The sequence below is a fragment of the Carassius auratus genome, unplaced genomic scaffold, assembly GCF_003368295.1.
Source record: "Carassius auratus strain Wakin unplaced genomic scaffold, ASM336829v1 scaf_tig00215565, whole genome shotgun sequence".
In the NCBI taxonomy this organism is placed as follows: Eukaryota; Metazoa; Chordata; class Actinopteri; order Cypriniformes; family Cyprinidae; genus Carassius; species Carassius auratus.
In genome coordinates, this window is record NW_020528142.1 from 284111 (window position 1) to 298028 (window position 13918).

Here is a 13918-nt window from a genome sequence, read left to right on the forward strand (position 1 = left end):
GAGGGAAAACTTTCTACTGGAGCAGGTGAGGGGCCGGTTTTGTTAAACGTAGGCTTTTTCTCACAACACTTTTAAATATAAAGGTTAATAGATGATTCCATAAAGAATGTTTAACATCCATAGATCCTTTCACTTGAAAAAAATATTACAAGTACTATGAAGTTCTTCACATTAAAACTTCACCAAAAGGGGAACCAAAAATGGTTCTTCTATGGCATCGCTATGAAAACGCCCTTTAGAAACCTTTGAGAGTGTAGACTATGGAGGGTGTTTGTTCATTTCTTCAACATCACCCTTATGTGTGTGTGCTCTTGTTTTTGTGACACATCAGGACACAACTCTGTATAATGACATGGGTATGACACAGGTTTTACAAGGAGAGGGTGACTTATGAGGACATAACCCATGTCCCCATTTTTCAAAACACTTATAAATCATACAGAATGAGTTTTTTTTTTTTTTTGAGAAAGTAAAAATGCACAAAGTTTCCTGTGAGGGTTAGGGTTAGGTGTATGGTTGATGGAGGATGATAGAATTTAAAGTTTCTACAATATAAAGACCTATTGCACCTATGAGATGGCCCCACTTTTCACCAAAACAAACGTGTGTGTGTGTGTGTGTGTATAAACATAAGCAGTTTGAAATGCACTGAGGATCAGTTCTTCTTCCACTCAGTAAAGTATATCTGTCCTTATGTTGCTGCTTGCTGACCTCAAAAGCAAGTTTTCTTTAAGCTTAATCTTCAAACTGGAAACACAATTTGACACTTCGACAGACAGAAGTCCTCCATGCCAGTATAGAGGCTCTTCTGTGTGAAGGCAAAAGTTTTCAGACCAGAGAGATGCAATCTGTCCGATATGGTGTTTGGCAAATCATGCTCAGCAAGTGTAACAACAGTGACAAGTGATGTGGGTGTTGAATAAACTGAAAATAATTCTGTGTGAGCCAAATCATAGACTACCTTTTGCATTCTAGTATTTATTACATTATCCCACTCTGACAGCGACTTCTTGCATTTCAATATTTCAAGTAACCATACTGTGAGTGTTTGAAGGCAAATGAAATACAGACAGACAAATAATAAATGCAAAGATAAAGTAATCAGGTTTGCATTGATGCTTTGTCTCATTTAGCTCAGGTTTATTATACAGGAAATACTTTCCTGAGCCTGCAGTGAGCTCCTTCCCTGTTTCCTTCCATTTTTATCCTTGATAAAGTGCTGGTCATCAGCCAAAAGCTCTGTAAGTTAAGATAAAAACAGTTAGTGGAAGGCGGCTGCATTAAAAACTCTTTTGGCTGCCAAGTGAAAAGACACTTGGATCAGAAATATAAAGGATGCCTTTAAAAAGTGGAGTGAGCTAAAAACACGTCTTATTTCATTTGGCCCATTGTCTCCATTAAACAACATAAAACCCTCCAATCTGATCTATTGCATGAATTGATGTGTAGCTAATGAAATGACCCGAATGCAGCATGACATTTATAGATGAACCGCAGCAGACTTCACTTACCTTTATGTTTGCTGCAGCATATGGAAAGTGACAAAGAGAGCTCCATTTGAGATCCATCAAGCTTGCTTCCCATATGGTTCCAGATGAAAAAATAGCATGAAACAAGGGAACAGTAGCTTATACAGGTGGCAAATATCCACAAGGTGTTATAGCTGTGATTATGAAGTAAGTGTAAAACACTCTTTATTTGCGTCAACTTCAGATCTAAACGTGTAATCGCTGATACGTATACCGCATGTCTTCAATTTAGTTTACTAACTCGGTTTTATACTCATTTTTGAAAGCACACACAAAAAAGTGACTAATTTATGGGACATTAACTGTACTTTCAACATGGTCTATAAAACCATTGTATGGAATACAGCATATGTTGCGTTGTAGCATGTTTTGGCTAATGCACAGAGAAATTAAATATAATATTTAAAACTGGTATTTCTTTAATATTTTATTTTATAGTGGGAATACTACTACTGTGCAGTACAAATACAACTCAAGTCAAGTAGGCTATGCAAATTCAATCATATTTGTTACCTGTTTATGCCGTCACCATTTCTGCTCTACATGTGGGATTCAATTATTGTAGGCTACAAAAAATAGCTGTAGTTCAATGTGCTTTTTGAGATAGTTATGGTTTTAACACTTCAACACCATTAGATAAAGTTCATTCTAGTATTTATTTAGGCTACGTCATAATGCAAATAAACCATTTTTTAAAATATTCATAAACTAGGCCTACTGTTGAATAAAATAATTTAAGATGGCCACAAACCTCTTTCTGTTTCTAACCATGTCTAATACCCCTTAAGCAAAATTAAATGAAACGTCTATAATTTAATGTATGAGCATATCAAGGCCAGTTCCATCTGGCGTTTGTTTGTTTCGAACAACAGAGGGCGCTACTCGCTGTAAACCGCTCCAGTTCGCCTCTAATTGATATGATTTGCCGCCGATAGAAATCGACAAGGAAAATCTTCATTATAAATGTTAAAAATGTAAAGTACATATGATCTTCCTTCAGAAATTACATGACCGAATCCAGTGGTTGCTCGTATTGTTTTCCAACCGAAACGATCAGAGAACACGCCCAGAGTGAATTCACAAAGCAGTTTGCATTACAACGACTGCATGGCTCATATGCATTAATGCGGATTATATTTTTGAGCTAAACCTTTAGGATTTATAAATCGCTGCATATACAGATTACAGTTATTAATGTGGAGTAGTGCTCTGTGAGGTAGTTTTAATACTTGATTTTTAAAAAAAATATAGGCTAATGCTTAACCAATCATTAGATAGAGTGCATTCCTTTTATTTATTATAAACGTAATATAATTAAATACCACACAACCTATTTATATTTGAATGTACAAAAACTATTGATCTGTAAATCTAGGTCATTTTTGTTAATTATTCATTATAAGAATATATTTTGTTCATCAGCCCTCTGCTTTTTAATGCTGCCTGGCAGGTTATGAAATGTAAATTTATCAGTTAAAGGCATTTAATGTCCTTTGTATCGTAGGTTATTGTTATATATATATATATATATATATATATATATATATATATATATATATATATATATATATATATATATATATTTGTATAGTTTCTTTGATTTTTATTATTTTTATTATAATTATCATTATTATTAATATATATGTTTTTTATCAATGTCAGTGTGATAAAATCAGACGTTTTAAAAGTGATATATAGAGTTATATTTAAGAGTTATATGACATATAAAGCCTAATGCTGTATTCCAGATGATCCGTGCAGTACTATCAACCCTGGACCAGGCTCCGGGCTCTTGGTTAAACTGGCATGTCTCATTGGGTTTCTCTCTTCACATGCTGGAGATCAAATGAGACATTACTCTGTTAGTGGCTCTGGTGACTGAACAGGGTTTTTTGAATATACCCAATGTGTCTATTTGCCATGTAAAAGTTTATAGCATTTGCTATGGCTTTATGGAAAAGGGGAGCTAGAAGGCTGTGCAATATGTTTACATTTATTCACTTAGCAGATGCTGTTATCCAGAGCGACATACAAATGAGAAATACAACAAAGAACCAAACATAAAAACTTTTGGGGGAGTATTTATTTTCCCTTTTTTTCATGAAGGAAATTCTAGGTTCAATCCTAGTTGAGGAATAATTTTGCAAGTAAAACTGTTTGCAAGTAATATTTAAATTTAAAATATGCACATATTCACTCTTATGTGCATGGCCAGTAAGAACTCAGTTAGGAATTACATGAATCATATAAATGTTATATTTTTAATTCAGAACATCAAAATAAAGATAAAAACATTTTTGTTTTTTACTTGTATCCATTGTTTCAGTTTTACCACTGAACATTTGAGAAACTAAGCCAAAAATGCATATAGTATATGTTTTGTATCTCATAGACTACTGCTGTGAGTGTTAAGTGTTAATTTCTTAAAGGATATCTAATGTCCCACGTGCCCCTTAGAGGAACAATATTAAGGTTGAATGTCTTTATATCATGAATACTTTATCTTAACCTAATCACCACCTGGCACATAAAGCCTATCATCTTATTAAAATTCAGAAAGTATGAGGAGGTTGTCTGAAGGTACTTAATGAATTATGCTCATGTGGCCCTCTCCACCTGCCTATAAATAAAATAAGGTGATGGCGTTTTTGTATAGTCAGACTCAGAATATACATCATGGTCTTTAAAAAATTCAGTTTGAAGCTCTGGAAGTAAGAACTTGTTTATTCTTGGTTGTATATTTTAGCTCTCTTTGTTCCAAACATTGTTTGCATTTAATTGTATTCTCACATTAGTTCTAAGCTTCATTCAGATCACACTATAGATTCAGTTCAAAGAATTGCACCTAACAAAGCTTTCTGGCAGTATGATTTTCCTGTATGAAAAAAGGGTTGATGCTGTTATGACAAAAAGGGCATCTGTGTAAGGTGGGCTGTAGGTTTTGGCAGTATTTCTGATGCATGCAAACAGCTGTCCTGCTGTTAAGTTTCATATAAAAGTCATCTTTTACATTAAATATCCAGCCATCTGCAGGTGGGTGTCACTTTTGAATTCCCAAAATGAGAAAGTCAGAATATTTATGCACTACTCTAAAAACAAGTCTGGCTGGAGACGGTATTATATCCTGCCAGATTTTTTTTTTGTTAGGAACCATCTAAAAAGTTTTGGGACTCAAAGTTAGATCAGTCTTACGAGAGCAATGTAGGAACTCGATACCAAGTCGATGCTCAATCAATAAAGGGCTGATGGCAGTTTGTGACTGGGCAAGCACAGTTCAGCTTAACCTGTCTGTGCTTTAAAAGAAACAGTTTAATCCCTGTCTCAAAAAAGGCTTCACATTGGATTCCATCCAGAAGACAGACTGCAATGTCATCCTGGTCTGATTACTATTGCTAATTGTGATCTCTAAATCTTTCTTTGTCTTTCTTTGTTGACTTATTGAGCTGAAGAGAGAGGGTTGGATTGGACTTCTGACAGAATGAAGTGACGAAAACAGTTGCAGCTATTGAAATGTTTTTGTTGTGCTATGCAAATGTTCTTTTATTTAGGCTAAATCGATGACTGTATTCTGTTTATCCTTATTTGTGAAAATCTTTCCACTTTGGAAGCAGATGAGCAACTTTCTCCTCCTGTATCATTGGTTAATAAGACTCGAATTGTTAGTATGCTTATTTTAATTATGACTTTTATTTGTTAGTTCTGTGACCCCTTGGTGTGAATTTATGGAGGTGTTTGAGGACCCTAACTGCCCATGTTAAGTCAGAACAAAAGGTTGGTGGGAGTGGATGAAAAACATATATAGCCTATCCTTTTTTACCGTTGTTGCATACGGTCATAGCGCCACCAGCTGGCAGTAGGAAGTGTGACGCATACTAATGACTGACACAACACAAGGCAAATGTCTGTTACACACATACTGAATAGGCTGAGCTAGATATTGAGTTAGGACTGCTCGGAGGTTATAATGGAGCCCCAGTAATGAGAGCAAACAGACACAGCGCACCTGTAAGGCATCTCACATGTGGCCTGGATCAGCACTTCAGACCTTCTCAGAAATGGCAAACAAAAGAGATGTGCTTGGCCCCAGAGACATGCAGCAGAAGTGACTGGAAAACCCATTACATCCAGTAAGGTTTTTTTTTTTTTTTCTTTTTTTCACAAGCCTTCCCATATCCCAAAAGTGTGCTTTGTGTCTTCTGTTCGGCAGCTGCAGCTGCTGGAAACTCGACCACATTTGAGATGCGGGGCCTTTTGGATGGAGTCCCACTCTGATTGAGAGCACCATGCCACTGTGAGCCTCAAACACTGCTTGGGAAGCACATCTGGTCTGGTTCTCTCAAAACAACAAAGGGACAGCAAAGCTATTTCTCTGCAGTAAGGGATGGGTCATTGCCCATGAAATCAGAGGCCCAAAGCCTTCAGGCTGGCCGCTTCATAAAAATGAAGTCTGACTGTAGGGCGGTGTTTTACTGAGACAGTAGAGGAATGAGGGGCACAGACTGCTGTGTGAGGTGGACAAGGCTTGTTAGACTGTGGATTGGTGAAGTTCGGTTGTCAGGTATACGTGATTGGCTGTAGTAGAGAATCAGACTTCCTCATTAATCTTTGGCGCAGAGTTTTTCTAGGCTGCTTCCAGTAGAGCTATGTAAGATGAAACAAGTATAATTGGAATGTGCCTGGATAAAACCTGAGACGCTTTTCTCTCCATCAGTTCTGAAACATATGGATAATTGATAAATTATACAGAATCATGAAACTGTGAAATTAAGTGATTTCCTGACTAGTTCACACACATGCTTACTATGTAAGATATAATGTAATATTTATTCATATCAGTTTTTGTTTTGTGATATTTCTTTAATTTCTGTTTTATGTGTCTTACGTAGATTTTGAACTGATATTCAATTAAATTACATTCATGCATTTTGCATACACTTTTATCTAAGCTTCTTACTTTGCATTTCAAAGCATTCGTTGTCGACCCTGTGACATTGGCATTGCTAGCACCGAACTCTAGCTACTGAGCTACAGGAATGTGGAATGGGAATTTTTCTTTTTTTTTTAGCATTGTCATTTTCAAACCTGCTTGCATCGATCCAATGTAGTTTGTCAGTGTCTTTCACAGTAAAATATCATAAAGGTTTGATATGATAAGGGGGTGTGTGAATGTCAGAATTAGGTATTGTAACAACCTTAATGCATTTGCATTAATATCCCTGCCCCTTTAGTTTCTTTATCGGCCATTTGTAGATCTGTGAAAATCCCCAGCATCTCAAAACAAGTGTCACAATAGTAACAAGCTATTGTATCTAACTACTATTTAAAAGTGTACATTTGCTTAACGAGTAAGATATGTGGTCACATTTGTGTAATGTATTAATAAATACACAACTTTTTTGAATATTACATTTTATTTTTATGATTGATCTCTGTGGAGCATTAAACATGTTGAAGATAAAAGGTAATGAATCCAGCAGTGACCTAGTTTAGATTACATCAAAATTGCACTTTAATTGCACTCTAAACAGACGTGTCTATCAAATGGAAATCATGAGCTTTTTCTTTTCTTTTTTCTTTTTTTTGAGATGCTGCGTGGCTATAAAACAATACAAAAGCAAAACCGAGCAAAAACAAATGACATAAGAACATCAGTAATACAACTTCCTCTAAATCCTCATTACAAATGAGAGATCGTAAGATAAGTTATTGAATTTACAGGTAAAACCACTTCAGTTTGTAGTAATGGTTTGGAACAAGTTTGTAAAACAGATAATACAAAATACACAAAATGTAGAGGCTGCTCAAAAACAAAGCAATTGAACAAAAACCAATGGTTGATTTGTCGCAGTAGCAACAAAGCTAATCACACACTGCATTTTCAGATTCTCAGTACTTCAACAAATTCAGTCACACAATGCACACATTTCAGGTTGACCAATTCCCACATCAGATCTGATATGAGAAAACATTACTGTTAAGTGACCGTAAACTTTGTGATGACAATGGCATTTTTTTTTTGAAAGTATTAAATGAAATACTGATGATTTTCTGTATAGGCATCTTTCCTTTTAATTGAGGAAAAATAACCAGTTTTTACAATCTCCCTCAGATCAGACCAGAGACGTGACGACTGCAATAATGTATAATGTAGAGGCATCATCATCTTCAACATACACATTGTAGTGCAAAGAAATATCAAAACAGACCACGTACATATTGGCACTAATATGCTGTAAGGAAAAAAAGTGACTTTCCTTTGATTCATTGGGTTTACACTGTATGCATGCAATCGATAGCAAACATATCAGGACGTTTCCACTTCTCACCTCTCCTCTCACAGACATTTGTATCTTCACTGCTACTCTGTAACACATTTCCCCCAAATCTACTTTTAGGTTTTATTAAGAGTATTTTGACTATGTTGAAAACTGGAATTTGTCCATACACTCCAATTGAAGGGCTCCGGAGTACAGTGGGCACTCCTTATGCCAACAGATAACTTGACTGTATTGCAGAGCAACTCAGAGAATCTGTGTAGACCTCATAGGGCAAACACTTTAATATTGCAGTGGTTCTTGTTCTGGTTATTACTAGTGTTTTAATGAAGTGCTCACTTTTTTTTTCTTTCCAGGGGGAAAAGTTCACCCTAACAACAAGTTCAGACCAGTCCACAACTGAAGAAAACCTCACAGGTGGGTAACATCCCCTTCAGACCTCCATTCACTCATGAATAGAAAAATAGGCTCCACCGTACAATTACATGATTGATTGAAAAACTTTTCATAGGAAAACAACAAACTAAAATGGAAACAATATTTTCTCATTCATTAGTCAGAACATTTTATTTTATACAATCTTTAAAAAGCCTTTACAAAAACAGTTTCTGAAGAAGGAGGCAGTCCATTTAGGCATATAAATTATTATTTGTTTCCCCCCTTTGGGGTGACTTTTGATCACTTTAATGTTTGTGGTGATCTTAGATGAATACATTTGTTGTCAAATATTTTAAAGTAAAAGAAATCCTAAATCAGTCTCCTTCATATGGACGATGGTGGAGTTCTCTTTTAAGGTAACTGTTCACTTCATAATTAGTACTCAGTAAATTTCTGCTTTAGCACTTATTTCAGTTACATAAATTCAGCCCCATGCAAATCATTTTTTATTTCTGGCATCCTAACATGATTGTAGGGCAATGTCTGTGTAGAGTGGGAAAAAGCCACACTATCTCTTCTGTCTAATGACCCTTTTGATTCAAGAGAGTTTGATTGTTTCTTCTTGTCAATGGAGTTTTTAGTCATGGTGAAAATGCAGGGATATAAACTCTGTGCAAGTTATTTTTCTCCCATGCTGCCAGTGGCAACACACGTTAATGTTAGAGTGATAAATCCTTCATCTAAACACATTAAAAAGAGCAGAAACTTTTTGAAAAACAATAATAATAATCTTGTCTCTGGATAGAAAGCGAAGCTGAAGCTTGAACTCGTACATCTGGACAGAAAGTCTTTAAAAAGCATTAAGCTTGATACTCATTCCAATTAAAGACAGAACAATACCATGACATTACTGGAAAGGAATAATTTCTGGCAAATTACTAAACCCTTGTTGGGTTTTTAGTATCTGAGTAGTATTTACTCATCTCACAACTGGAAAACAGCTACTCTAAACCTATTGTTGATTACAGAGGCAGTAACGCCATGAAACCACTGAACATAGTCAGACAATCTGAAAAAGAGAGAAATAGAAATAAAAAATGGCAACAATCAGTTTCAGAGGATGGGAAGAGAAGAAAAACAATGTTGAGGATTTAATGACACAGTACAGCTGATTTTATTTCAGTTAGCATTACCACAAATTTCGATAAGATAAAATATTAAAATTCATGAGTATAAACAGTAATGCATGACAAGACGAAAAAGTCTCAATATTTGTCAGATTTTATTTTTATGTATAAACACTGTACATTACTTTCTCTGCGACTAATATTGTTGTACGGATAATTTGAATTTTTTTACTTAAAAAAAAAATCCATAAAGATATTCTAACATCTCTTGTCAAAGTACCGGTCAGTTATGAGCTATATATTTATATATTTTGTTCTGTCAGTTTCCGCTCTATTCACCACCTGGGTCGGTTCAGGAATGAGATTGTACACTCAGATTTAATTATATGAACCACAACTGTGTCCCTTGAGAAATCAAAGCAGAAGAGAAACGATCAACTAGCTCACAGTCTGAAACCTCAGTCCTCACTAGTTGACAAGACATGTTGCTGAGAACAAGGACGGTATGAACCACTGAATTACAGTTGCTGCCTTGCGAAAAAGGCTTTATGTTAGTTCATCTGCATGCAGTGGTCTTTGCATGTAAACACATTTGCCTTTTTTTCTCTCAGTTTTACCACTGACCAAGTCACCTTTAAGGTTTTATATAAAAAGCTCCAAAAAAAAAAGACAGAAAGGAAAAACAAATCATAACTGAGTTTTTTCTTGGGTTGTTCTCTTAGAGAGTCCATTATCCATTCAATGCAATAATGTGAACAAATATGTAGGATGGGGGTGTGTTTAGTCAATGAGGGGAAGTGCCTCAGGTTTTTTCCGTATAACTGCAGTTTGTGTGGCACTTAGGCACAACTCCTCACTTCTCTAACATAAACCCTTTCCCTTTAGTCTCTGGGATAGGAGCTCTGGGAGTGTGTACACAGGAGAGAGGAGCTTGTGGAGCAGAGGGGCAGTAGTCTGTCGAACAGTCTGTGCTGTGCAGACTGTTACCTCTTCCCAATCTCACTCTGCCTCAGGAACTGGATATTGTTGGCACTGTCGGCCAGTTCAGGGTACTGCTCCACTGATAGTACATAGTAGCCGTCGTAACCCAGCACCTTCCCAGAGCTGAGCAACTGCCTCTTCTCCCCTTCTGTCCAAAGACGCACTCCCTCCTCCCCGTCACGTACGCGCTGCTGCTCCCGTGCCCACGCACTTGACAGTGCTCTCTGGCGGGCCTGCTCTAGGACACGTGCCTTCTCCTCATCCAGTGTCATGCCATAGCGCACATGCAGAGCCAACGCGCCGTACTGCAACTCCACATCTGCGAAGCGACGTGTCCGTCCATTGACCACGGTGGTGGACTGTGACACTGTTACATTCACACCGTTTTCTAGACTCTTGCGACCACTCGTGAGTCGCAGGGCGCCCAGGTCACTCTCAGGTAGGCTGGTCTTTATGAAGTAGTGTGTGTCGCGACCTTCCACTGTGAAGTGCAGATCCTCTAGATAGAAGGCATTGTTGAGGACAGTGGCCACTTTAATGCAGTCCTCATTTGCTATATTCAGTGCATTGGTGGCCACCTGGCCCTTACTGGTAATGGCAAGCATCACACCTTTACCAATGAGGGATTTGACCGTGGCAAACCACAGCCAAGGTTTTTCACGGCTAGGACGTCGTCGGCTTAACTGGATCTCTGGCATCCTCTCAAAAGACAGGAAAGCCTTGGCCTGCCTCATAACCTCCTGCTGGACCCCTGAGATAGACTAAAGTGAGCCAAAAAACACAAAACACATTCTAATTAATTATCTGGACCTATTTGTAAACACAATGGGCCTCATTTATAAAATGTTGCGCATAAACCATCCTAAATAAATTTGATCTTACAATTATTTCTCAAATATGTATATGTGTGATTCATAGAATGAACACATGCACAGAAAATGCACGTACGTCTCTCTTTCAGATGTGAAATCTACGAATCGCAAATGATCTTAAGTTGGCACACAACTGAATGGTATCAGCTCTCTACCTTGCAAATGACTCTAATGTCATTAACACATAAAAGACCACCAGTCATCGTCCAAATCCTTTAATTTACAAAAGCAAGCTGCAGGAACAACTTACATTTCCAAAAACCTGCAGTACTCCAACAAGGAAAATTATGTATGTCTGCTCAGACCCTGACGTGACGCTACGCACTTTTCTATGTCAAAGGCAGTTTTCACAAAAATGAGAGTTGGCTTGGATTGGCGCATATCAACTCTAAAAATCAAATCTGTGCGTATGCACGCTTTATAAATGAGGCCCAAAATCTCAACTTGAATGAAAGCAATCAAAGTTACTAGGGCAGAGAATATGATTCAGAATTTTTGAGTCTGAGAGTAATCAAATAATGTTACTTTTCATTACATTATTTAAAAATACTGTATGAAAGCAAAATATCTAGCCAGGTAACTTATGCAGGACAGATGATGACATTAGACTGTATACCGGTAGGTCGTCCCATAGTTGACTCTTCCTCATTTCCAGTGAGGGTTGGGTAAGGTCAAATTTTGGGATGGGAAATCCTGGGATAACATTATGCAGGTGAAATCCAAATGTCACCAGCCAGATGTTGACATCTATGAATGAAAGAACAGATATTGTATAAAAATAAAAATAAAAGATTTTCACAGGTTGCCTGACAGTTTTTCGCCCAAACGTTAAACATTGAAACTAATTAAAATCATAGTTATACAGTGTGCCTTAAGGGCTCTCTCCTCACCTGTGACATACTCCTTGACCTCATGCACCTTGCTGATAGGATTGTTATTGCGGAACATGTACAAATTGAAGGGAGCTGGGTCTTTGCCCACCCTGGTCCAGGTGCTAATATCTGGTGTGGTCCAGCGGCCAGCTTGAATGTCATAGTCCCGCTCTCCAAAGTGCAGCAATCTTGTTAAAGGATCATATAGGCCACCATGGAATCCAATAACCAATTGAAAGTCAGGGTTAGAGTCAAAATAGATCTCTCCATATGCAGTATATTGCACCTGCTTGAGGAGAAGCCCATTGCTGCTGAAAACGGCGAGTGGTGTTCCTGTGTTGTCACAAGCGATGTAAAACTCCTCGCCACTGCTGATCTCCATGGCAAACAGATGGCCTTGTAGGTCATAGTAGAGCGAGGTGATTTCAGAGCTGGAGTGGTTGTAGACATGGGTGATGCGTGTCGGGTAGTTGAGATCCGCATAGAAGAACTGAAGGTGCTGGCCCAGACTGTTGCGAGAGGCCAGGCGTCTTCCTAACCCATCGTAGCGGTACTGGATGGTCCAGCCACTGGCTTTACTATGCACCCGAACCAAGAGGCCCTTGGAGTTATACTCAAAGATCTCAGCACCCCTTTGCCGCAGAAAGCCATCTTCGTCCATCCGATACTGCGCATCGCCCAGCCGCGTGATGCGGTCTCGTAAGTCATAGCGGAGTGGAGTGAGTCGTGCACTGTTGCCAGGGTTCAGCAGGTGTAGGTTGCCGTTCAGGTCATAATTATACCGCCACATCATTTTCTCATTCAGGTAGACTGTCTGCAGCTGCCCATCCATATCATACTCGTAGGCATATTTGGTAGTGTTGGCAAAAGGACCAATCTTTATTTCTCTTTTGGTGACCCGGCCCATGTTGTCATACTGGATAGTGATCCAATACATGAGGGAGCGGAAGATCTCGTACTGGATCTCCTTGATGCGGCCATGGACATCAAAGTGCTTTGTATAGGTCATGACAGCTGTTGATATGATCTGGTTAATGTCGTAATAGATGACGCCGAATTTCCCAAACTGCTCAACCTTGCCAGAAATGTCGTCGAACTGATAAAGATCTATGGGAAGCGGGGTCTCATTGATGACTCCTTGCATGCTGGTGACTCGGAAGCTATTGTCATAGGTGTAGTCAAAGCGGGCATTGACCATGCCATCCTCACTGAAGCGGAATATCTGCCGGTCCACCAGTGGACCTATCTGTCGATATCTGATAGAACAAATGAAACCCTCACTCTGTAGGTTGACAGTTTTCAGCACACCTGCTGTCTCATCGTAGGTGAAGCTGACCCGTGTGCTGTCATATAGGATCTCGGACAGCTTGTTCTGTCTCCGATACTTATAGAGGACACGCCGGCCAGTGCCCAAGTGTGCCACCCGCAAGAGCTGACCGTCCTCACTGTAGTCCACTGTAACTGAGGCATTACTTTCAGGCGGATTGTAGATGTTGCGGTAGTAGCCAACAGAGCGGATAGTTTGCATGGTGTGACGGGCCACACTTGGCATAGTGATGGCGGAGAGTCGGTCCTGCAGATCGTAATCAAAGATGTACTGCCGCTGGCTATGTAAAAGCAGCACCATGGACTGTAAATCAAAAAGTGGGAGAGAGGAGAAATTAACCTAAACAATTCATTACTCTTTCATGCATTTCTAACATGCTATTAAAATGCAAATGGTGTATAAAAGCAGGTATTAACGCTCCATTTAATGATTATTTCTTTGCCTAATTGAGTTCTTCTTGACCCTCAAGCTTCTAAATGCAGGTCTGCTGAATGTGCATGGCTGCATAAATATAAAATGTTCTGCGATTACTGGCTTTAGCCTCATGATTTGCCCAT

General features: G+C 38.4%; 1 protein-coding gene across 1 annotated transcript in view; it reads right to left on the reverse strand.

Annotated features, from left to right (window-relative positions):
* Nucleotides 1-6921: 6921 nt before the first annotated feature.
* Nucleotides 6922-13918, reverse strand: part of tenm3 (teneurin transmembrane protein 3) — a 265306-nt gene continuing 258309 nt past the window's right edge. Inside the window, exons 27-29 of the mRNA XM_026260629.1 lie at nt 12053-13664; nt 11779-11909; nt 6922-11051 (exon numbers count right to left, since the gene is read on the reverse strand). Of these exons, the coding sequence (XP_026116414.1) occupies nt 10293-11051; nt 11779-11909; nt 12053-13664 (2502 nt within the window). The 3' untranslated portion in view covers nt 6922-10292. The remainder of the gene's footprint in view (nt 11052-11778; nt 11910-12052; nt 13665-13918) is intronic.